Source organism: Rhea pennata, chromosome 6, assembly GCF_028389875.1.
Source record: "Rhea pennata isolate bPtePen1 chromosome 6, bPtePen1.pri, whole genome shotgun sequence".
Classification (NCBI taxonomy): Eukaryota; Metazoa; Chordata; class Aves; order Rheiformes; family Rheidae; genus Rhea; species Rhea pennata.
The window spans coordinates 7,670,989-7,694,276 of NC_084668.1; the positions used below are offsets into that span (position 1 = coordinate 7,670,989).

General features: G+C 37.0%; 2 protein-coding genes across 3 annotated transcripts in view; one reads left to right on the plus strand and one right to left on the minus strand.

Moving 5' to 3' along the window:
- The window catches only part of ZRANB3 (zinc finger RANBP2-type containing 3), a 30,694-nt gene extending 21,132 nt beyond the window's left edge, over nt 1–9,562 (plus strand). The window contains exons 13-19 of the mRNA XM_062578283.1: nt 190–281; nt 463–564; nt 3,354–3,496; nt 4,549–4,692; nt 5,521–5,914; nt 7,345–7,476; nt 8,427–9,562. Of these exons, the coding sequence (XP_062434267.1) occupies nt 190–281; nt 463–564; nt 3,354–3,496; nt 4,549–4,692; nt 5,521–5,914; nt 7,345–7,476; nt 8,427–8,525 (1,106 nt within the window). The 3' untranslated portion in view covers nt 8,526–9,562. The remainder of the gene's footprint in view (nt 1–189; nt 282–462; nt 565–3,353; nt 3,497–4,548; nt 4,693–5,520; nt 5,915–7,344; nt 7,477–8,426) is intronic.
- A 101-nt stretch (nt 9,563–9,663) lies between these two features.
- The window catches only part of RAB3GAP1 (RAB3 GTPase activating protein catalytic subunit 1), a 28,821-nt gene continuing 15,196 nt past the window's right edge, over nt 9,664–23,288 (minus strand). Inside the window, exons 13-24 of one of the 2 annotated variants that reach the window (XM_062578284.1) lie at nt 22,794–22,963; nt 22,337–22,435; nt 21,777–21,949; nt 20,688–20,742; nt 20,035–20,406; nt 17,910–18,047; nt 16,080–16,307; nt 15,471–15,567; nt 15,278–15,381; nt 15,073–15,188; nt 13,729–13,831; nt 9,664–10,893 (exon numbers count right to left, since the gene is read on the minus strand). In XM_062578284.1, coding sequence (XP_062434268.1) covers nt 10,651–10,893; nt 13,729–13,831; nt 15,073–15,188; nt 15,278–15,381; nt 15,471–15,567; nt 16,080–16,307; nt 17,910–18,047; nt 20,035–20,406; nt 20,688–20,742; nt 21,777–21,949; nt 22,337–22,435; nt 22,794–22,963 — 1,898 coding nt within the window. In that variant the 3' untranslated portion in view covers nt 9,664–10,650. Of the gene's footprint in view, nt 10,894–13,728; nt 13,832–15,072; nt 15,189–15,277; nt 15,382–15,470; nt 15,568–16,079; nt 16,308–17,909; nt 18,048–20,034; nt 20,407–20,687; nt 20,743–21,776; nt 21,950–22,336; nt 22,436–22,793; nt 22,964–23,288 lie in introns of those variants that run through there. The other variant, XR_009958729.1, reaches the window with a different exon arrangement.

Genomic DNA, 23,288 nt, shown 5'->3' on the forward strand with positions numbered 1-23,288 from the left:
ACTGAATGAAGGGGAAAACTGAGGGTCTTTGATAGCAGGTAATAAGTAGAACTCACCATGAATATATCCATATTAGAATCATGTTCTTATTGACCTAAGTATTGTGTAAATCTCTACCAAAATGTTTTAACCTAGGCATGAAAGATTAAAGAAAACTTTTTTTAATTTCAATTTTATTTCTCTTTGTAGAAGATATAGATAAATCAAATATATTTCCAGTATACGATGGGCTTATGTTCTGTGCAAGCAGGAATACTGATAGAATTCACCTTTATACCAAGGTAATACTGAAATACACATGCGTCTGTGCATGTATCTGTAGCTAATCACTTGTTTCTGAAACATTTTACCTTGGGGGCCTAAATTTAGTTGGAAGGGAGAATAATCCATTTATAGAACGTATTTTTTATTTTTTAGTTTATGTTACTCTGCATCTGTAAACAAACCTGTTTCCTTGTCCAGGATGGTGAACCACTGAATCATAATTTCATTCCACTGGACATACGGCTGGATAACTGGGAGGATTTACCAGAATCTTTCCAGCAAAAACGAAATCGTTTGTTGGTATGAACAAATTTTATTGTGACAGTAATGTAATACTTAATTTGGAGTGCTGTTTTTTTTTCCTCCTTAATGCAGAAAACTTTCTGTTTCAGAGCTTGTGATCTGGTCAGTTTCATCAATGCAAACAGATCTTATGAATGTTGATGCAAATATTAACTGCACAGTCTGTTACTTTGGCAAATTATCATACCTTCTGTTAACATTTTTGTAGATGGAATCAACTAGGCATCACTTAATTTCTCATTTACAGGATTAGTAACTAACATTTGTATGTCAACAAAATAGCATTTTAAAGGTTATGAATTAAATGTGGCACATTGTGAATAAAAATGTGCTAGATTTTATCAGAGCTACAGTTCTGGGTAGGCCTCACACTTTTGATGGAATGTTCAAATCAGTGTAGCGTGCAAGTACACCGAGACATGTAGCTTCTCTTATTTCTGTAATAAAAATTACATCCGTAATGGTGTTTGAAGAAAACATTAACACTGTCAAACCAAGGACTTGGAGTAAGGAAATCCAGAATTTAAATCAGATGTGCGATGTTAGCTGTTTAGAATAGTTTTCTTAAATTTTTGCCATTTAAAGAGAATTCTGTCATATAGGAACAAAACTTCTTTTAGTAGGCTCTCCAGCAAGACTTGAATTCAGATTCATGAGACAGTTACTTGACTGATGTAACCATCCCTTTTGTGAAGCAGCTAATGATAATGGCTAGCACAGATTGGGAGGGGGAGGAGGAAGCCCTGTGGGAAATCACAGCTATTTGCTAGGCTGAGCAGACATGTTAAGAATGCAGAAATTCCCCTGTTATTGGTTCCTTCTAAGTCAGACTTTTGGCTGAATGCAGGAGCAATTTTGCTCAGCTTGACTACTGCAGGTGTATTTGGAGTTGGCTTTAATAAGGAATATTCCTCTAAAATTGGGCATGTGTAAGAAAAGTAAAATCTAATGAGTCTAGCAACAACCTCAGAAATACACTTGATATATTAGATGCACCTTTATTAGTTTTGCGGCTGTTTCTACTATGTAGAGCTGTGAGGACGTATGTTCCTGCACAAAACTGAAGTCACAATTAAGTCCAAGTCCATTTTGAGAAATATATTTGTTCTTCCCATAGAAAAACTGTTACAGTTTGGCACAAGTAGTATTCCTTGTTCAAAAACAGCTTGATGCTGACTTAGATCGTTTTGAGTCCTTGAAGGAGAAGATTAGAAGAATGGGATGGAGGTGGGGTGGGGGAGGGAGCCAAAACAGAGCTAACTGCACTGGTTCAGTTATATTGTTTCTCTCTTTTATTTTCCACTCTAGAGATAGGATGGGATTAAATCCCTTTTCTTTGATGCACATCTTCAAATGAGCAGTCATTTTTTTTAATTCTAAATTCCTATGTAGGAACTTCCCCCCCCCCCCCCTTACTTTCAGACTTTTCCGTGGTTATAATTATTGAGGAATTTTATTAATCATACCATTGATATCTGTTTGCAACTTCAATTTTTTATGTGGCTTCCCAGCCACATAAATGTGAGGATATCTTAGATTAAGTACCAGAAATAAAGAAGTTCCTCTGAGCCTCTTTATTTTGTTATCCTTCTTTTAAATTCTGAATGTAAAATAAGGAAAGGTGTTCAGTATTATGCTATGCTTTCCATTTCCCTTCTGGAGTACGTTGTTTAACAGTACATCAGTTTTCCTTAAAACCCTGCGGATGTGTCAGTTTGAGATTGCTGTGAAAGAAGTTGAATTGCAAGTTCAGCTGGAGCAAACTGTTGTCTTTTGATGACAGAGCATATCTGTACTTGATAGTCATAGATCAGTATGATTCAGTGGAATGCCACAGAATATGGCAGTATCAACAGAAAAATGTGCATAATTCTAAGCTATTTTGGTATTCTGCTTTCTCATTAATTGCTAATTTGCTATAGTTTTTATTAAGTATATGAGTTTTCTGACACTGTAATATTGTAAAGGAATATAATAGCATTACTGCATGTACATCAATGATTCTGTGAGGATTTTATAAGTTGAAACACTTACTCAGGAAAATAGGGTGATACGTAATTGGATAGAACAGCTCTTTTGAGTTTACCTATGGTTAAGTCTTTTACACTGACCTTACAGAGTGTATACTCCAAGTTGTTAATCTAGTGTTAAACATGCATCAGCAGGTTAGAGGAAAGAAGAAAGGTGGACTATAAACCCACTTATAAATCTTGTTAAAGTCATATAGTGATCTTTCTTTTTCTGAAAGGCTTTAGGGCAGCAGAGATGGCTCTCATAAGAAAACTCTCTTCCTTGTTTTTCCCATTAGTAAAGCCTTGCTGGTACAAGAAGGACATATGTGAAGCTTTTTCAATAATTCCTTCTTATAATGCTAAGGCTTAGACTGATAAAGGCCATTTCTAACCTTTGTGAGTCGAGACATTTCTCTGGAGAAAATGTAGTTTTCTCCAATACAGTAGTTTCTATGCTGTCAGTTTTTCTGGCGTAACTATTCCGAGTAGGGAGCGTGCTTTATTTTTTACATTCTGGATCAACATGTCTATTACAGCAAAACTAATTATAGATGATGCTGGAGCATCATCTAGGTTTTTCAGATAGTTGCTTTGGTTTTTTCTTTACCACTTTCTTTTTAAGTTTATATGTCAAATGACTTGAAGAGACCATCTCTGATCATGTCAGCTTTTTCTATCCAATTTTAAATATTCAAATTTATAGCACCCTTTCACTGTATTTAAATATTTCTGTTTAATGCCTTTCATGCTGCTGACAATTGAATTCTCTACCAGATACTGAGGTTTGTGAAAGAATGGAGTCATCTAACAGCAATGAAACAGAAAATTGTCAGAAAAAGTGGTCAGATATTTTACAGTCCTATTCTTGCTGCAGAAGAGATGTCTAAAAAGCAGACAGTGGTTAGCAGCACAAAAAGGTATACTTTTCATTTTCTTCCTCTTATTAACTGCTGCAAGAACTTGATGTATTTTATGTAACTTCTAGTTCAGAAGAAAGTAATATGTTGTCTTGTCTTTCCATGCCTGCAAGTAGGAATAAATTACTAGTTGACATCAATGACACAATGTTTTATTCAGATTTTGGTCTACTCCAGCTTTTTCTCATACTCATTTTTTTCTTTAAATAATTTTCTGTCCTCTACAGATGACATTTCTCAAAACCATTGTTTTCCTTGCTAGGTGTCACTGAAAAGTGGTAGTGGTTAATCTTTGTTAAGCTTTAAATTTATCTTTCTTCCCACTTCTGTTCCTTTCTCTGATAATGGCACACTCTTCCCTGATGTATATTTGCATCTTCAGTGTTGTCATTGCTCTGCACAACTTTTCAGGCATACAGCAGGAAGTGCAGTAGTGTTTCTTAATCTGATACTTGATTGTTTCCTTCCAAGAAAAATCTAACTATATACCACTAAGATGGAATATGGAGATCAGCATCTAGTGTAATACAGGGAAAGTATTTTATGAACTTGCCTGAATAGCAGTGTTTTGAAGAATGACTAGAATAAAGGGATTTCAAGAACTGTTTTGTGTGATTTCACAATAAAATGAAGACGCGAGTTCAAAGATAAACTAACTGAGCAAGGAGTCTTCCAGAGCTTTTGAAAGTTTCCCATACTATAGAGTATCAGTCATACTTCATCTAAATGAAACAAAATGGCTTTCAGATTTCAATTTCAAGCAATATCACATTGCTTTCACCTTTTTAATTATGGTGCATGTAAAACAACTTATCTATTTGCTGAATAGAGCTGAAGTCATTTTTGGAAAAAGATATATCATGTAACGTGGAAGTATTACAGAGAAACACATTTTTGCCAAAATTTATTCGTATGATATGTGGGAAACAAGGAGTATTTTAGAAGAATATACAGTATCAGTCTTGCTGTAGACAACAGCATGGATATTCTGAGGGAGACCGTTGCTTCTGTAGTACAAGACCAAGTGTATTGACAGGATTTTGAATTTTTAGGTATGTGACCAAGGAGGATGTTGCAGCAGCTTCACTTAGCAAAGCGAGCAGCAGTGGGGGCAGTGTTCGCCTCATCTCCAAAGAAAGTAGGGTTTGTCTGAAGAATAGAGATGCGTCTATTGAAGAAACATGTCATTCTACAAAGTAAGTTTATTAATCTAATGCAATGATTAAACTGTTTTTCCCTTTTTTTTGAGAGAGAGAGCAAAATAATTACTGATGACTGTTTACTTTGCTGAGGTACAGTGTTTAGATCAGAACCTTACTATAGTGGGCTATGTTTTATTCTTATAACAGATTACATCTGCTTTCTGCAGGTACTAATTAGCTCAGTCTGATAAAAATGAAACATGAAAATAAGCACTTTTATTAGAGAAATGTGAGCTTTAGCTCAGGCCTGCTTGGGATACCAAATTTTCTTCTATTCTACTTCAAAATTTGAGTGAGAAAATAAGAAAATTCTATCCATAAAAAGATTTTATCACACAACCAGTTTGTATCTTGGCTTGCGGTAAAGTATGTAGAAACCTTGTTTAGAGTAGGAAGCTGATGGATGGCTATGAAAGTTGCCTTGACAGAACAGGAAGTTTTCTTTGCCTTTTTACTTTTGTTAAAAGAGGTGCTGAAACAGTTTACATTTATTTGTATGCATAGCTGATAGAAACCACCATTTCTATATAAATAGAGCATTATTTTAGCTAATAATTCAGCGCATATGTATAAATGCAGTAAAATATGCGAAAGTAAAACCTCTCCTCTTTACTGTCAAATTTTGCTGAAGTGGAAACAAATAGACTGCCCTGTGCAAGTGTCAACCTGCATAGGTTGGATGGGGTAGGATATTTTTTCAATTGAAATTGGTATTTTTACATCAAAAAAAAAGTCTAATGGCTATATGCATCGTATATAAACTACTGAATTGAATCACTGAATTCGTGCTTTATTAGTAACTCTACTCTTTTCTCTGAATAGGTTGCTTGTGAAAAATGGAAAAGATCCTTCAGTTTTTCATTCAAATCAGGCCGAAGGTGAAGGTTCCTCCCTATCCAAAGGCTATTTGCAGGCCCTGGATAGCAGAGGGAACCCACTTTGTCTCAGCTGTCAGCAGCCAACAGTTCATATTGGCCAAGGCTGCCAGGCCCCTGCTTGGGACACGCGATTCTGCTCCCACGCGTGCCAGGAGGACTTCTCGATTCGCTCTAGTCAGAGCTACCTTAGGACTAAAGTGTTTGAAATTGAACGCGGGGTTTGCCAGTTTTGCAATCAGAATGCCCAGGAGCTTTATCTCAGTATCAGAGATGCACCAAAGAGTCACCGTAAGAAACTTCTGGAGAGTTCTTGGATGTCTCACCTTCCCCTAGGGCAGGTAATAATACTGGCTTTTAAGCAGTAACAGATGATTTGTGTATTCCTGTAGTAGCTAGATACTTTGGTTCATTTGTCAAGTGCAAACTATTAGCAACCAGAGAAATCCAAAATGATGTTCTTACGTGTTTTAAACAGAGGTTCACACTGCACCAAAGAAAACCTTCTTATAAAAAAAAAATCATCCTTGAGAGAGGTGTTAGAAGATTACTTAGGGATGTAAATATTGCAATTGATTTTACTTGAAATGCACTTCAATGAAGTGCATGTTTATGAAATACAATTTAAGAATGGAAGTAATCAATTTGAAAATACACAGGCAGAACTGAAGAACACCCTATTAAATTAAAAGGGATGTAATTATGACTTAACTGCACAAGAAGCTAACCAACATATTAAAGCAGGTTATTCCCACTTTGCAGAATGTTCAGAAGGAGCTTAACAAAAGTCAGTTATCACAGCACGGTCTCCTCAAAATGCATTAAAAACTGACTGTTCTTTCCTGGTTGTCATTGCTGCTCTTTGACTTGGAGGCAATGGAGCAGGAAGAGAGAACATTCCTATGTAGTAGTATTTGTATTCAGAAACTGAAATATTATTTTAAGAGTTGAAATCCTGATTCAGAAGTACCGGTTCTAAACTGTTTGTTTAAATTCCGCTGACACTCATTTAAACTTGCAGGAGAAAAATCATCACTGTTTATAATGATCATAGGTTTAAAATAAGTTTTGTCTGTCCTGCAGCTTTTGCAAATATAAATGTAAATCTAAAAGACTGAGATTAGTTGGGGTTGGGGGAGGTTTCATGTAAGTTTCATTTACATAAACAGGGCTATGATATCCTGTGTTTAAATTACAATACTCCTTGAGGGTTCTTTGGATGCTGTTATAGGGCTTTGTTTTGTAGGGTTTCTCAATGGTCCCTTACAGTCCTCATTGACTCAATCAAGAACTTTTAAATAACAAAGATTGAGTCCAGTTCTTTCATTTTTGTGATGGGGCATGTTTTTACTTCTTTTTACTTGTGTAAATTTGTTTTTAAGATCAGCTCTTGATCTAAGAACATCAGTTATTAACATTCTGTGATTAAGAAAATGGGATTAAAGACAAATTTGTGTCTGTCAAGACAAACTGAGCCTTTCCCTTTACTTTTCCTTAGTAAGGAAGGGAACACATTAAAACACACCTTATCTTGGTCTGCTGTAATGTGCTTCAGTATGCTGCAGTCTAGGTTAAAATATGCAACCAGAATTACAGTTCTTTGTTGTCGACTGGAAATAACAAAAAAAAAATGCCAACGCTTGTTTTCCTTCTCTCAATTGAAAACTATAACTAGCTACTTTCCTAAATTATTTTCTCATTCTTGCTATAGAACATGTAGTTCAGGAGGGATATTTAACACTTCCACTATCATGTCTTTTGTCTCCTGCAGTTGAATGAAATCATAACAAACCCAACAGAAGGCCAGTTTTGGCAAGTGGATCATATCAAACCAGTTTATAGTGGAGGAGGACAGTGCTCCCTGGAAAACCTTCAAACTCTGTGCACAGTCTGCCACAAAGAGGTTGGTATTGTCAGAAATTCATCATCTCCTCCCATGGAAATGTTGTGTACGTGTGTGCTCTAGTACCTTAAATCACAGAAAATCCTAGGGCAGAAAGGACCCCCCAGCTCAGAGCAGGTTGCTCGGGGTCATTCTGTGCAGAGGTGAGCGTTGAACATCTCCACGCATGGAAGCTCTGCAGGGTCTCTGACCAGTCAGCACCTGAGCGCCCTCAGGGTAAAACCTCCTTCGTGTCAGGGAACGTCCCCATGCACCCCTCTGGGAAGCACCTGCCTCTGTCCTATCCCCTTAGGTCCCTCCTCAGCTGTCCCCTCCCCTGCCTGTACAGTCATTGCTCATCCTCCTGATCCTCAGCGCCCCCTCCCCACCTGCGGCTTGCCATTGCTCAGGTGTTGCGACTGGAAAGCTGCCTGTTGACAGCTTAACTCTGCATTTGACCTGTCAAGTCCTGGGAACATGTAGCTAATTACAGGTTTTCCCCATCAGGAGACACTAAAACTATCTTAAAGGTAGTTGAGGACTTGACATTAGTAACATAACACAGTTTCTACTTCTTGTATATTTTATGGGCAAAAGGCATTGCCTGACACTATGGATGAGAAGAGAAGCTGCTAGTAGAAACTACTTTAGTTAGAAATACTTTGTTCATTTGGTTTTTCTTGCTCACTCTTAGAAGCTCCTCCATGCTGCCTTGTCAGGGAGGCTTGGCATTAGTTTCCTCTCTCAGGAAAGCACAAGTAAGGATGGAAGGTACCATTACAATACAACAGTTTAATCAGTCAGGATTGGGAAAACATCACCTTAATAAACATACCTGCATTTTGTGTGTTGTCTACTGCAAAATTAGATTGGAGAAGTTTAACCTGAGCACTGATTCCTTCCCTGTAATACAAATACTGTTGCCTAGTAACTTAATATTTACTGAACAGATGCATCTTTCTCTTTTGCAGAGAACTGCGAAACAAGCTAAAGAAAGAAGTCAGATGAAGAGACATTCTTTAGCCAAAAAGTATGGCTGTGATATCACAAAATTTTTTGTGAAGATGTAAAAAAAGCAAAATATTCAGTTGCATCATAAGTCAGATTTTCCCTATGCACTGATTAAAAATAACAGCATAATAGACTAAAAATTAAGAGGGAAAAAAGTGGAATTTAAAGTAAATCATTTATGCCAATTTGAAAGGACCTTGGAGGATTGCATAGCACTTGATCATGGTAGATCATGGTAATATTTTTAGAGCTGTGACTTATAGAGCTAAATTTCTGAGTGTATGCAATTTCAATGTATTACTGTTTTCATATTGCACCTGTAAGAATTAGAGGAATTCTGTTGATACTTGTTGCTTTTATAGTGTTCAAGGGTGACATACATTAATCTTTTCTGGTTCAGATATTAAAGTGAGAAAATACTCACCCTAATCTCTGTTATGACAAAATAGCATAATTGATTTGTCTCCTCTAAAATAACTATCATACCTTCAGAACAAATGAATAGCAGTCTCAGGAATACTCTAATCAGCTATGAAAGACAGTATTGGCATTGAACCTGACTTCAGAAAACTTGGGTATTTAGAATTAATTGACTGTTCATCAAAGGTAACTAACTTCTGTGAAAATGCTGTAGTCACAGCATGACTATCTTGTTCTGCTTAACAAAATTTCAGAGGTGATGGTTATTTTGGACTGTTTGTGTCTTTCAATTACTTTAGAAACTTTTTCTAAAGTAATTTTTTCAGTGGTTTATTTAATAAGTTTTACTTTTATATAAACCTTACATATTTAAGCTTCAGTTAAAACATTCACTAATTAACTTACTACAACTTCTTAAAAAGAAGCTATATCGTGAAACAATAGGTGTGCTCAAAGCCCATTTAGGTCCCTAAACTAATAAAGGAATTGCCTCTGCTGAAATGCATGAAAAACCTAGAGAACATAATCCTATGACAACATTTTTCTGTGAAGAAACCTTCTCTATCCTGAAAAATGTATTTCTACTTGATACAATTTATCTGAGAGAAACATTCTACCCACTGTCCTTTCAGGGAAATGCTGGGCCCCTACAGAAATAAAACTTAACTATACTTAATATGGTCATAGTTGCAAGTAATTTTGTTCTTAGGTAAAAATTATGCAAGTACGACATTTAAAAGATATCGAAATACCATTACCAATAACAGAAGTCTGACAGCCAATCATAAGTTCAGATTTATTTTTACTGTGTATTTTTATACTTCAATTTGCAGTGTAACTGATCTTTTGCTTTTGTACTAAGATCACTGTAAAGCAACATTGGCACATATAAGTCATACTTGTTGCATGATATCCAGTAGGGTTAGTTTACAGCGTGTGATAGAATTGTTTTATCATATTAAGAGATCAAAGACATAGTACACATTTCCAAAGGTCTCTATAAATATCAATAAGTTGCTTAAAGTAAAACACTTCTGTACACACAATTTACATACAGCTTTGGCCCTTGCATGCAGGGAAGGATATAAAATTGTTAATGATCTACTTAAGGCTATTTGCACATCAGTTACAGCCAAAAATATATTTATTTCACCGTCTGGGAGGAGTGTCCACAACCTACAAGAGCTTTTTTTGCACAACTGCTGCAATATCAGAAATCTAGCATAAACTGGAATTTACTGTATACTTTTAAGCAAGATGAAGATTTTAAAAAGAAGCAGTTGCAACTTGATTAACCCAAAAAAGCTCAATATTCATGTGATAGCAATAAATTATTTAATGTGTGCACATCAATTTAAGTAGACTAACCTCACTTCTTTATAAAGAAGTCTGAATAGGAACTAAAGCAGCATCTCTGCATAAATTTTACCATGAAGTATTTGCATAAAGCTCATTAATGTCTGTTATTTAACAAGCTAATGCAAAAAGAAAAAGTTTCTCCCTCTGTCCAAAGGGAGAGGATTACTAAATTTCCCCCAAAATCTGATTAAAACTACATGTGAAGCTGTTCTTATCATCCAGGTTAAAGTTGTTGCTGGCATCTTTTTCAGATGCCAATTCAACGCTATCCCTGGGAATATTCTCCATCACTAATGACAGTGTTTTCTCCTTACCACGAACCGGATCAGTCTATAAATTAACTTCCCTGAAGGAAAACAAATAGCTTCCTACTTGTGAAGACACACAAGATAACAGCTAGCTACATCAGAAGAAGGTTGTATCTGCTGAAAAGGCACCTGCAAGTCGAAAGTCTTCTTTTGTAAGCACACTGTACATGCGCTGCGGCAAGGGTTTGGAGTACGGGGCTGGGCGGGGAACAGTTGTGCGTAAAATGACCTCACGCCCTGTGGGTGGTGGAAAATCTGAAGTAGCTCCGGTATTGAATCTTCGCTCATCTGATGAACCTGATCTCCTCGATTCTTCATCAAGTGGAGTCACTGTAGAAGCCTTAAATAAAAGCAGAGGTACAGTTACAGGACAAGCTGTTTCTTAACATTGGGATTCAGAAAGTAATTTGTACAGGCTGGGGGTGGGGGGAAGAATAGAAATGGTAAACACATCAAAACGCTTTGTGTGTACACAGAGCAAGACAGTAATGGGATGTCAAGAAATAAACTGCGCACGATCAAATGCAAGAGCCTTCAGCTGTAGATGGTAAGCTCAGCCAAATACAAGCTTCATATTTTTGATGCTGTGAAGCAAGGGGTTTTGAGAAGACAGAATGCCCCTCGTGTCAAGCAGGGCACTCTCTTCTCTTTGTGACGATGCAAAAGTAAGCCAGCCTCCTCTGAAAAAATCAACAGTGCCACAACTAGAGTCTTGACCAAACATCACCTGCCTTCTCAGACTCAAGATTCTGCTCTGATATGTGCTTTTTCATGGCCAAAGAGAGGCCTGCTGAGATTAGCATCACTGAGCAAATGAAACACAGTGCAAGTTCCATCGACACTCACTGACTTGGCGGCAGTACCTCCGTCTGAGCACTGGGAGGGGGCTGGCACACTCCAGCTCCTGCCCGCTCTTCCGTCAGCCCAACTAACATTTCCCAATTATGGACAGGTACCAATATCCTAACATGGTCCCACTTTCAATGTTTACAACTGAAAATCAGTGGGATTTCAGTCTATCAGACATCAGTCGGTCACCCCACCACCATGTGGCAGAGCATGCAGGATGACCCTCGTGCCTGCCCCCTGCACCTCTCTGGAGGCTGGCGTGGCGCCCAGCCAAGGGGCTGCCTCCTCACCCCCTGCGCCGCCAGGGACAAGTGTTGAGCTGTTTCCACAAGAACAGGCACAGGAAACCAACAGACGATATTTTTCTGTGCTGTTTCTTCACACAGTTACCCTCGTTCTCCCTGTCAAAACCCCTCTGGATCTCTGTCCAGGAAGTTTAGTAACATTGGTATCACAGTAGTTTTGGTGGCCTCTGGATTGCAACCTTCACTAACACTATGCAGTCACTACTTTCCCCCCTTAAACATACACCTACACCTGTCCAGTACAAACAAACAGTGGTTGCAACAGAAAGCAAAAAAAGAAAAACAAAAGTAAGGCCACGTATTCCAGCATCAGGCAGTTAACATCCACTTGAAGAAATGTTTAATTGTTTTATTTTTATTTAAGATTTCTCTCTTTTTTCACCACCTGTAAGGTTCTAAAAAGTCTGTGCATGAACAGTCCAGAAACACAAAATTTTTACGCTTAATATGTGGATGACAGTACAAACCAAATCAGGCTGTTGTACAGTAGCTACCAAAAGGTTTGACTCTATACAGCTAAGGAAAATGAGTGGGAAATGAGGGACAAAGTTGGTTACCTCATCAGAAGATTCAGTCAGCTTGAAAGGGGATGAGAAAAGAACCAGTGATGAAAGACAGAAACAAAGGCAAGTCAGAGATGACTTACAAGAGGTTAGACAGATTGTAGGTTTAAGAGACATCATGCACTCTACTTCCAAGAACATGCCTTTGCTGTCATAATCTTCCATGAGAAACTTTGAGAACGTAACAATGCATTTTATACAACCTAAATAGAAGAGTCCAGCTTCAAAAGGTAATGAAGGGGGATGCCATTCAATTTGTTTACCACACTGCTTTTTGCCACAATAATTCTTGGTAAACTAAACACGAGGGGGTTTGTAGCTCCTGTCCCTGTAAGAATTCTCTTACATGACAAACAGCAGGATCTATAAGCTGGCTTCACTAATTTCTGTACCAAAAGCCATAGAAGTTACAAACATCTTTAACAACATTAGCATTAGAAACCTCTATTCGACTCTGAAAACATAAAACTGTATTAAAAAAGCAAGTGCACATGCTTGACATAGTGTTACATGGTGTTAAGCTTTATAAAAAAAGTCTGTAGTTAAGGCTGGTTTACATAGAGATTTGCAACCAGATTTTCCCTAGAAATTCAAGTTCTGCTACAGATACAACAAATGTTCTAATTTTCTGCTTCTCAGAATAACCAGGATCTGCTTTTCAGCATGGTCCTTTTTATGTAGAATTACAAAATATGGATCATTGTAAAAGAATTCACACCTTTAAGTCTATTTCCCAATCACTAAGTCTTTAAAGCAGTAATTGGATTTCAGCCTCTGAAGTGTCCACAACACCATGCCACCTTCTTATTACTTAAATTTTCATTAAGATAATTTGATGCTATGAACAGGTGAAATTCTGACAAAAACAGAGGTCATTGCAGTCCAAGAGGTTTAAAGATCAATACTTTAAAGCTCATCGTTACAAAAATATCATTGTTTAAAAGAAAAAGGGAGTATTTGTAACGGTACGGATGGGAGGAAGATTTCAAGAAAACAGATGCAACACTGGCAACAGGTAAACTGAACATGGAGTAATACTGGAAAAAAAAGCCTGAAACTCTTCCTAACTACACCAATCTTCACAGAAGAAATCTCAAGTATTCCAAGTATAAACCTCAGTCTAAAGAGTTACCCATCTATAATACTTATCATTAAAATGTGCTTAACATTAAAATGTGTTCCATCATTTGAAGTAAATCAAATATCAAGGACAGCTCTACTCAGCTGCTGCCAATATTTTGTGTCCAAGATCATCTACTCTTTTTCTTGCAAGGTTCTGTTACTGCCAAAATCATTTTGAATATTACAAAGAACTCAAGCACATTTATTAAAAAAGAAAAAAAAAGAAAAAATCATATATAATCATATATGAAGTAAACTGGTACCATATGATAAGTAGTTGCCTCCTACTGTTTAAATCAGAAGCATTAGTAAAAACAACCAAGAACTCCAGCTTACCTTCTGAGCGTTCACAAACAGCTTGTGAATGATGCTACCAGCAGGTCCTCTTCCTGCACCAACAACTGACACTTCTGGCTGCTCCAGGAGACAGTTCACAAATCTGACAGCACAAGTTATTAAAAAGGAAAGAACGAATGCTTAAGTTCTCAGCTATACCCATTTTTCTAATCTAAAATAATGGGACTCTCTCTTATGAAGACTCTTGGAGATCTCCGCATCGCATTCTTTGCACAGAATGCGGAACTGGCAGACACAGTTCTCAATTTTAGAAGTTAATGGGGGGAGGGAGGGGAGAAAAAGACCTTGCCCAGCATCCCGCACAACCACTATCATTGTCTTTTCATTCCTATATTCACTTCCCTCGAGCCTAAAGAGCAACCTCCCCTCAGCCTTCAGTTGTTCCCTCCTCCCTTGTTGTTTGCTCTTTCCTACTAATACAAGCACCTGTTTTTTTTCACAGCTAACATAGGCCAAAACTAACCCGAATAAAGTATCCCCCAAGTCGCAGTCGGGATAGGCAGCTTATACAACTGCTCTCACTGCAACCCCAGCAGCAGAGGCTGATTAACACCTAGGCGGTAAGTCAGCTTCTGAAAGGATCTACTTCTCTATCAGCTATAAATGCAACCGAGGCTCCTAATTCAGATGCCAAGTTAAACCTGGAGTGCAAGTGATCTACGCCACACACAAGTAACAATATGACAATTTTTTTTAAGCGCAAAGATACTGCATTGGTCCAAAGTCCAAACATTAACAGCAGAAAAAGTCAGCTCTCCTCAGCACAGCAACAAGTTAACCTGTCTGACATGTTACTATTACCCAGTTTAAGCAACAATAATCAGACAGTGGGTAGTAAAGCAATGAAACATGGCTATCACTTTTCATTCAAATGGTTCCTCCATAACAGATTTCAAATTAGTAAAGAGACTAGAAGTGGAGAAAGTAATTCCTTTTAGCATTATGGAAAATACTAAATTTCTAGCCCTTCCAATTTTAAATAGATAATAACAATGTTCAGCAAATGCATCTTTTATATATATTAATAATTAAAAAATATGAAATCTCCAGTAGCATCTAGATAAAAAATGGATTGAATTTAAAAACCGGTATCAGATGTATATTTTCAAAGAAACAGTCAAATGGACACTTAGGGTGTCCACAGACCACATCTCTAAGTAGGCTAAGGATAGGGTAGCCTAATGTTTACCTAACAAATACAATTCATTAGTAATTTTTGCAATACTATTTGTAGGTAAGACCTATAGTATCATCATTTCCATCTGCCTAAAATTCTGAGACTATAAAAAAAGAATTAGAGGAAAAACAAGGAAAAATAGTCACCTTTGTAAATCTTCTCTCTGCTCCTCATTTTCACATTTGTCCACACCAAATTTTGCTTTCAGAGACCTGGCCCTGGCAATGATTGCTTCCACACTCATAATCTGAGCAATGATTTCCTGTTGGAGTTTAATAAAAAAAGACATTCTTTAACTACTCCCATGAACACTGTAAAAGTTTTCAGCCTTAGCTAGCATAAAATTCTTACTTCCAATTTCTTGTCCTCTGGATTTGGGAATCGTAGAACTTTACTGGAATGGGATATTATCTGCTTAATAATCTTCTTAACTGAAGAGATATCATCCAGTGTTTCTATTAGGAAGAAAAGAAACAAAAAGGTTCTAATTATTTTATCAGTGTTCATCCTAAAACATCTTAATGATTTATTAAACATTATTTACCTTCTTCCTTTACCTTGAGTACAGCTGCATGGATGATGCAAGGCAAAAGATGCCTTGCAAGGTCAGCTGGTTTCTGAACTACAAGATAATGAAGCACCTGTAACATTAGAAAATTTAATGCATTAATGCCCAAAACTGCTTCCTGAAGATAAGGTTAACTATGAAAATGAGTACCCATGTTGGAGCAGTAACAAAAAGGGAACATCATTGCAAGACAGAACTCAATACATTCATGTTTCATGTAACAACTGTGATTGCTTCCCAACAGCTTAAGAACTAAAAAAACCCATGAATTTTTAGGAACGCTTAATTTCATAATGCATACACAGACAAAAAACTGTTTTACCTATTAGTAATCCAAAGTACTGCCTAAATAATACACCTTGTAAATTTATTTTACAGAATTATTTCAAATATTTCAAACACTATTGTATGACAGCAAATATTTCTGATTAACACTAGGCTATTTACAGAACAGCTTAATAACTCTGAGAATACAGTGCAATGACATGTTAACGTTTAAATCTTGCAGAAGGAAGAAATAAAGGCTGCTGTAAGTTTTGTACAAGCATTACAGAGGAGACTATCACCAGCCAAAGAGCTTTTTACCTTCTCTGCTTCTCTAGTGTCATCAAAGAGTCTCTTCTGCCGCCGGGCAGGCACAGGTTTTGCTGTCTCCCAGGCCTCTACCCACATGTTGCTAGGAATCTTCATTCGGGCACTTAGCTCACCCTTAATTACTACATTCCCCTTTTCATCAACCACTTCCTCCTCAATGTAATCTCGAGGGGAGTACCACCTCACAAAATCCTCCAGACAACAACCAGGATTAGCTGCCTGCAATGAAGAAAGAAAAGCTGTACCTGAAAAATCCTTTGAAAATGTAATAATCTGCATAGCAGGCAATGGGATTTAGTGGGCAGAGCAGAAGCTAGGAGCCAAGAACTCAGGGAATTTGGTTTAGTCACCAAATTGTACATTAGGAACAGGACCTGGGAGGCTGAAGGGAGAAAGTATAAACCAAAACGGGGAGGAAGGAGAGCAGGGCAGGGGAACCCCACATAATCAAGGAAAACAAAAGGAATTTTCCTCCTAGTCACAAAACCAATACTTTTATCAGTTATTTTAGGCAAGCTCAGAATTATACTGTTAAGTCAAAGGCTCTATAAATGGATACAACAGATACCTATTTGAACTAATTTTTAAAAAATAAATAAGCCTATGCCATTCAAAACCTAGATGACACACAGCCCAACATAAAAGCATCAATAATATGCTTCCAATACTGACTTTCATACATAAATACTCCAGTAATAAAATTCACATTTTCTTCTCAACTTAAGCAAACAAAAGCCCTTCACAGATGCAGCGTCAATGCAAATAAATGTGGCCCAAGGTTTACAACATAAGGAAACCCAGCTATCTATGCAACGGACCTATCAAGAGTATACTTCAAATTATGGGTTCTGTATTCTTACTGCAAGCTTTTACTTCCGTAGAGCTAGTGATTTAGAAGTACTACATCTATCTAATATGATACGAATTACTGCCAATAAGTTCATATTGACATGTGCTATCAATACTCTTGATGTACAGTATCTGTATCCTTGTCATACAAAGCAACACTGCAATAGTCCGCTATACACACACACATATATGTAGTTTACTTCATGACAGAATCTCCAATCTTTTTAGTCCTGAGATCTTTGGATGAAAACAGTATACCTGTTCTGAGCTCCCTCTGTGGAGTTTAGCAGAGAAATGGAGCAGCTGACTCAAAACCACACCTAGTCCAGATCAATATGTTGTACAGAACTTCTAAATACTGACACCTTACCCTTCCCTACTAAGCAACAAAATGACTTCATCTGTACATTAATGTCTATCACTCCACCAAAATCCACATAAATTACTGTGGAAATGCAAATAGACTTTTTGTTTTTCCTCTTTACACCACCTGTACACCTCTATTTGGAGTTTGATTAAAAGGTGTATTTTTACAAGGCTAGACACAGTAGTTAGTGCAGGGAATGGACAGACATCAAGTGAAAGCTTCCAGCTAGGAGCAGACATCTAATTTTGATTTAGAACTCTGATGTTCAATTTTCTTTTGACATCATTTTGTATGAGCAGCTCTGAATTTTAATTCCCAATTGAATGCTGTCTTTTTGTTTAAGGGAATCACATACAAATAAGATTATGTGCAAATTTACTGGAATGTTTACTGGAATGTTACAGTGTAGCAGATCAGATATTCACAGATTCTGAAATTGCACAAGTTTTATCAACAGGTTTTTATTTTCAACTTTATTTTGAAACTGTTTTGGGGAGGGAGGAAAAAAGTCTCCTTCAGAAAAGCCTCCAAATTTGTTGAACACAAACAAGAGGGGTAATTTAATTAAGAGAAAAGCAGCCTCAGAATTCTTCAAGTGGTATTACCTTGAAAGACTCCATATCTGAGAGCAAGCAGGCACTCTGCATGCGTGCCCGAAGATGAGCGCCTTCTGCTGACGTCCCTAGTTTTGCCAGTACCTCAGACTGTTCTTCCAGCAAATCTTCAGTCATGGGTGCTGGTTCCTGCAACATGGAAAGAGAAAAGCTTACAAATAATCTCTTAGATTTAGCCCTTAATAAGGGGGAAGTGGCTGAAAGCTCCCTTCCACCAAAAACTTCATTTGTACAGAAAAGAAATAACTAAGTTTAAACCTTTTAAACTGTTCAGCCTAAAACTGTGCATCTAAAAAATGACATTAATAAACAGAAATTAAGAACACCACCTGAGAGTATAGTATCTATATAAAGATTTAAGATCTATTGTTAAAACACCAAAAATGAGACGGAGTCCAGGAAACATTTGCATGATCCTATTTTGTTTAGGTGGACAAATATCCATTAAATTAATGTAGAATTTTTGCCATTGATATTGTCAGCATATAATTAATTGACGACATTGTGCCTGAACACACAGGCAATATTTGTTAAAAACAAATTCTTTCAAATGAATGAAAAACTACTGTATCTTACATGCATGGCTGATCTAAAACTACTTCCTCCGACACCATAGCTTCCTCTTGCATCTCTAGCCACTCTAGAAGAAAGTACGTCAGATAGCATTGCTAGTCCATTGATGATAAGCCTGCCTCAGATAAGGGGACCCAAAACTGATTACTGCAGCCTTTTACTTAGATACATAAATTAAATACACATTAAAATAAGAAAAATAAGAAAATATATCACATCAGCAAAACTGATCCAGTACTCCAGTCAGTTAGCTAGGAGCTAGAAATCTAATTTGACTCTGATGAGAAAACACAACGAGTCTCAACATGTCATATGAGAGGAAAAGAAGCTCCAAAAATTCTGTGTCAAATACATTAGTATCTTAAAGATGAGGCATCAAAAAAACACATTTACAGAAGACAGATCAATTTTGCAGTGGAGAGGCTGGATTACAGCCTTCAGTGCAACTCTGCAATCAGAAAGTAGCACATGTTCCTGTTGCAATGACAGGCAGAAACCACTGCTGAGAGCTTGAAGATGTTCTGACGGCATATACTACCGCCGCACCATACCTTACCATACCACATACTATGATAAAACCAGTATTTTCTCATTATAATTTGGAAACTAAAGACACGCTTTACAGAAAAGCTCTGCACATTATGGCTGTATGTCAAGCAATATGGAGAAAACTCATAAGAATAGCAGATGCATGAAAAATATATTTAGCTCCAGTAAAAAAGTATTTTAGATTTTATTTTAGAAATTACTTCAGTCATCAAGATCAATTTCACAACATCAGATTTTGGTAGTTTGTTTTGTTATTCCAGAAACACCCCATATATGTGTGCCCATGTGCACATGCACGCACACACATAGATGTATATATACTATACATACAGAGTGTATGTATACGCATGTATATATAAAATTAAGAAAAGTATTGTCTTCAGTTCATATACACAGCTCACTGTAATTAATACAATGTTCTTTTCCTGAAGTACATAGCCACAGACTGAATTTTCAGGGCAAACAACTTCCCTATAGTAAACCGTGAACATATTTGAAACTGAACATATCTGAGATGCAAAAATGAAACACAAAAAAATTTCAGAAAATGCTTGTGCAACCTACATTTAGCTACTATGTATTTTTCCTGCAGAAACTTTTGATTTCTAGGTAGAAGGATCATGACAGTTCCTGCTTTACAGGGAATAAGGAGGGGATGGAAGACACCCCAAGAGCTGGAAATAAAAGGAAACCTGAATTTAAGGTAAGCAAGACAACGCAATTCTCATCAAAACAATAAAAAAGTTGTTTTGACTGACATTTGGTGATGGGGCTTCTGCTCAAATATAACAAGCAGTACGTGAGATTTTCAGTTTAAACAGCCTCATCAAATTTTTTAAGAAAGGAAAATGAGGTCACAACCTGGAAAGATTTAGCAACTTTAAGAATAAATAAGGCTATAAATTACAAACCAGATACAATTTCACAATCCTAAGAATGAGTCATAGTACATGACAGTCCTCTTGCACATCCTGTTCAGCTTCTGCTGTCTAACCTGTGTTATTGGAATGTAGAGAGGCTCTCCCGGATGAAGTAATGTCAGCTTTCCGTGAGGATGTAGACGACCTTCTGGTTTTAAGTTTACAGACTCTTTGTTGCCTTCTTTTCCTCCTCCTTTCTTCCCATTTTCCTGCCCATTTCCTTTCAGATCTTCTGTGTCACTCAGACATTCAAAAAATTCTTCTTCACTGTCACTCCATGATTCCCAAGACTTGCCAACTTCTTTATCAGTCTCTTTTAGACTTTCCCCAGAGTGGTCTGTTCCTCTTCCAGCATCACCAGAAAAACCACCAGGGGAACGATCAGAGCTGTTCCCCCTTTTCCCTTCATCCCTTGCTTTCTTTCTTTCAATACAACAGTTTAACATCTAACAAGTTAAAGGGGAAAAAAAACAATTTAGCAATTACTTATCTAATAGAAACACTGTCACAGAGAAACTTGAAGAGTTACCAGAGACTCTTACAATTCCAAAAAAATACTAATTCCACTGAACTCGTTTCTATAACGAAGATTTTCCCAAGAAGTGAAGCCCAGATCCAATAATAGAGATTTAATTAAATCTACAACAATAAAGCATTTAGCTAGTAATTGCTTTATTTTTGACCATTTCCTTATGAGAAAAGTCATTCTCAAATTGGAGATAGTTACCTGAAGTTTTTGATGCAATAAACAGCATCTCAGATCCGGAGGGCCATTAGCTAATCTAACAAAAGGTAGAAATGTAAACATTTTAAATTATAAAGTTAAATATTTCACACTTGCACATATTGTCTTAAATAATATCAAATCCAAAAAAGGATAAATATCCAGTTAGAAATCACCCTCCCACACACACATGCCCCCAGCATTTCAACTATGTAGCTGGTCTGTGGTCTCAGCAGGCAAGCTGACTGAACAAGCCAAGAAGCTAAGCTACGTTTACTCCCTAAATGTCATTTCTGGAGACTAAGGATTCACAGTAGTACAAAATAGACATACTCTGCATTTCCTGATCAGTCTTTCATTTGGGTGTTAAAAAGGTAACATTTTCAAGCAACAAGAAAGGCATATTTGACTTTATTTTTAAAATAGCAATGGTAAAGTAGAATGATCTCTGTATATTTCAAGTTCATTTTATTTATTAGCATAACTACTTGGAAGAAGAAACTAACAAATAAATGGTCTGTCCTTCCCTCTAATAAGGTATGATATTTTTCCTCGAGGTTGATATTTTATCAGGATGAAGTAGTTCATCTGATCTGCAACAAGCTCTGCTGCAGCAGACTTAGAACTCATAAGAGTTTGGATACTTGAGGACAGCATTAGCTGCTTGAAAAGGCTACTGCAAATGCCCAAAAGGAAGCCCACATGACACCAGCAAAACCTTGGAAAGGGCTCTCTTAAAAAAGTGGAAAAAACACCACCACAAAGCAGAAGTGTCCTTCATTGTACCAGCTTTTTTTTTTTTTTTTTTTTCTTCTTCTTCTTCTTCAAGGCCACAACAGAAGCCAAGCATCAGCATAAGCTTCTATTTCCTCATTCACATAACAGAGAGCTCTCAACCTGAACTTCCTCCGGAAATCTCAAAGCTTTCAAAGGAAGGCACAGACGCTTTTCCCCGCTGCCTATCCTTTCTTGCTTTAAAGAAAGAGGGCAATAAAAACAGAGGATAGCACTTGCAACCAGCAAAATCAGAGTATTTTTCAAAGTCACAACGGAAGTGAACATTTTCAACGACAAAACAACAGAAATTCTTACCCTGGAATAAGGTAGTTGTTCTCCCATCTATAGCGCATTTCTAACACAAATTCTTGCCAAAGATGTGCCACTCCCTTTACTCCTCCGTGGTAGAAGTTTATCATACAAAGACATAAAGCTAGTTTGTACGTCAGACTATCTGAAGGAGCAGATTTAAACTGACTGAAGAGATTCTACATAAGAAATAACAGAAAGTAGGAAATTTAAGAGAAACTATGTATTTAAAGCTTCTATTCCAAAAGCTTGTGTGTCTGAGCCACTTGTATTGACAAACAGGACAAACTAACATCTTCAGTCTCTAGGTATAATGATCTTAAATAATATCATTCAAAAAAATGGTCTTTAGAAAAAACAGGCGGGGGTAGACAACCAACAGCATTCATTCAGTTTTTCAATCTGGAAGTTCTACAAACAGAAGTTGCTCTCTCCAACGATTCTCTGTTATAAAACATAGGAAAACCACAGCAAAGCGTGTGTGAACAGGCACTCAGTCTTCCTCTCCCCTCTCCTCCCTTCCCCTCTCCTTTCTACTACCACCCCAGCCAATCAGTAAAACTTACATAATCTTCATTCTCTGGAGGAGGATTGTTTCCTGTTGAAATGCTAGTTCTGCTTTCAGATAGGTCTGCGAGTTTGTCAGCAGCATCAGGAAATAAAAACTTAAAGAAAGAAAGAAACAAAAACTTACATCAGTATATTTTTTCTGCTTTTCCTCTTCCTCTCTGCAAAAAGATTGTTTGTGATAGACCAGCAAGCACTATAACTAAAATCGCTAACAGAGTTCAGAATTCATTTTCAATCTATTTATATTGTACAGACTTCCAACAATCTAGGCTATATTCCAAGATGCTGATCAATGCAATTCAAATAATGGAAGTTACTTGTTCTGCAATCAATCAGGAACGTGGTTATAATTCCAGTAGGTGGCTGTATCAGATTATGAACAATGAAAAAGGCATTAGTGAAAGCATAAAATATGCTTTATAGGAATATAATGTGCAAAGACAATTCACTTACCAGAAGAATAGTATTCAGAACTTCATTATTTAAAGGTGATTCATCAACACCTCTGTGTTTGCGAATTTTTTTCTTTGCACTGTGAACCATATTTGTGACAGATAATTTATGGATTGGGACTGGTGCTGGCTCCGTAAGCTTCGACAAAGCATGTGTAATATCAGCAACCTCTACAAAAAGAAAAAACAACATTATCCTTTAAAAAAGGTTTGTCACTCATACAGAGTCTACTTATTTTATATCGATTTTTAGCAGCCTATTAAGCTAAACTATACTACTGTGCTGTCATATTCCATACCTGATAGCCACTGATCTTAGCAACAAAGATAAAGAGCAGAATCAGGTCACTAAAGAGCCACAAACCAGCCTTGATTTATTTTACTGAATGAAGACTACACTGGGTGAGCTGCAGCTAACGCCTGCCATCTACTGCAAGTACTGCGTACTTCAAAACAATGATAGGCAGCACATCAACAATAAGCCTCCTGAAAAGCC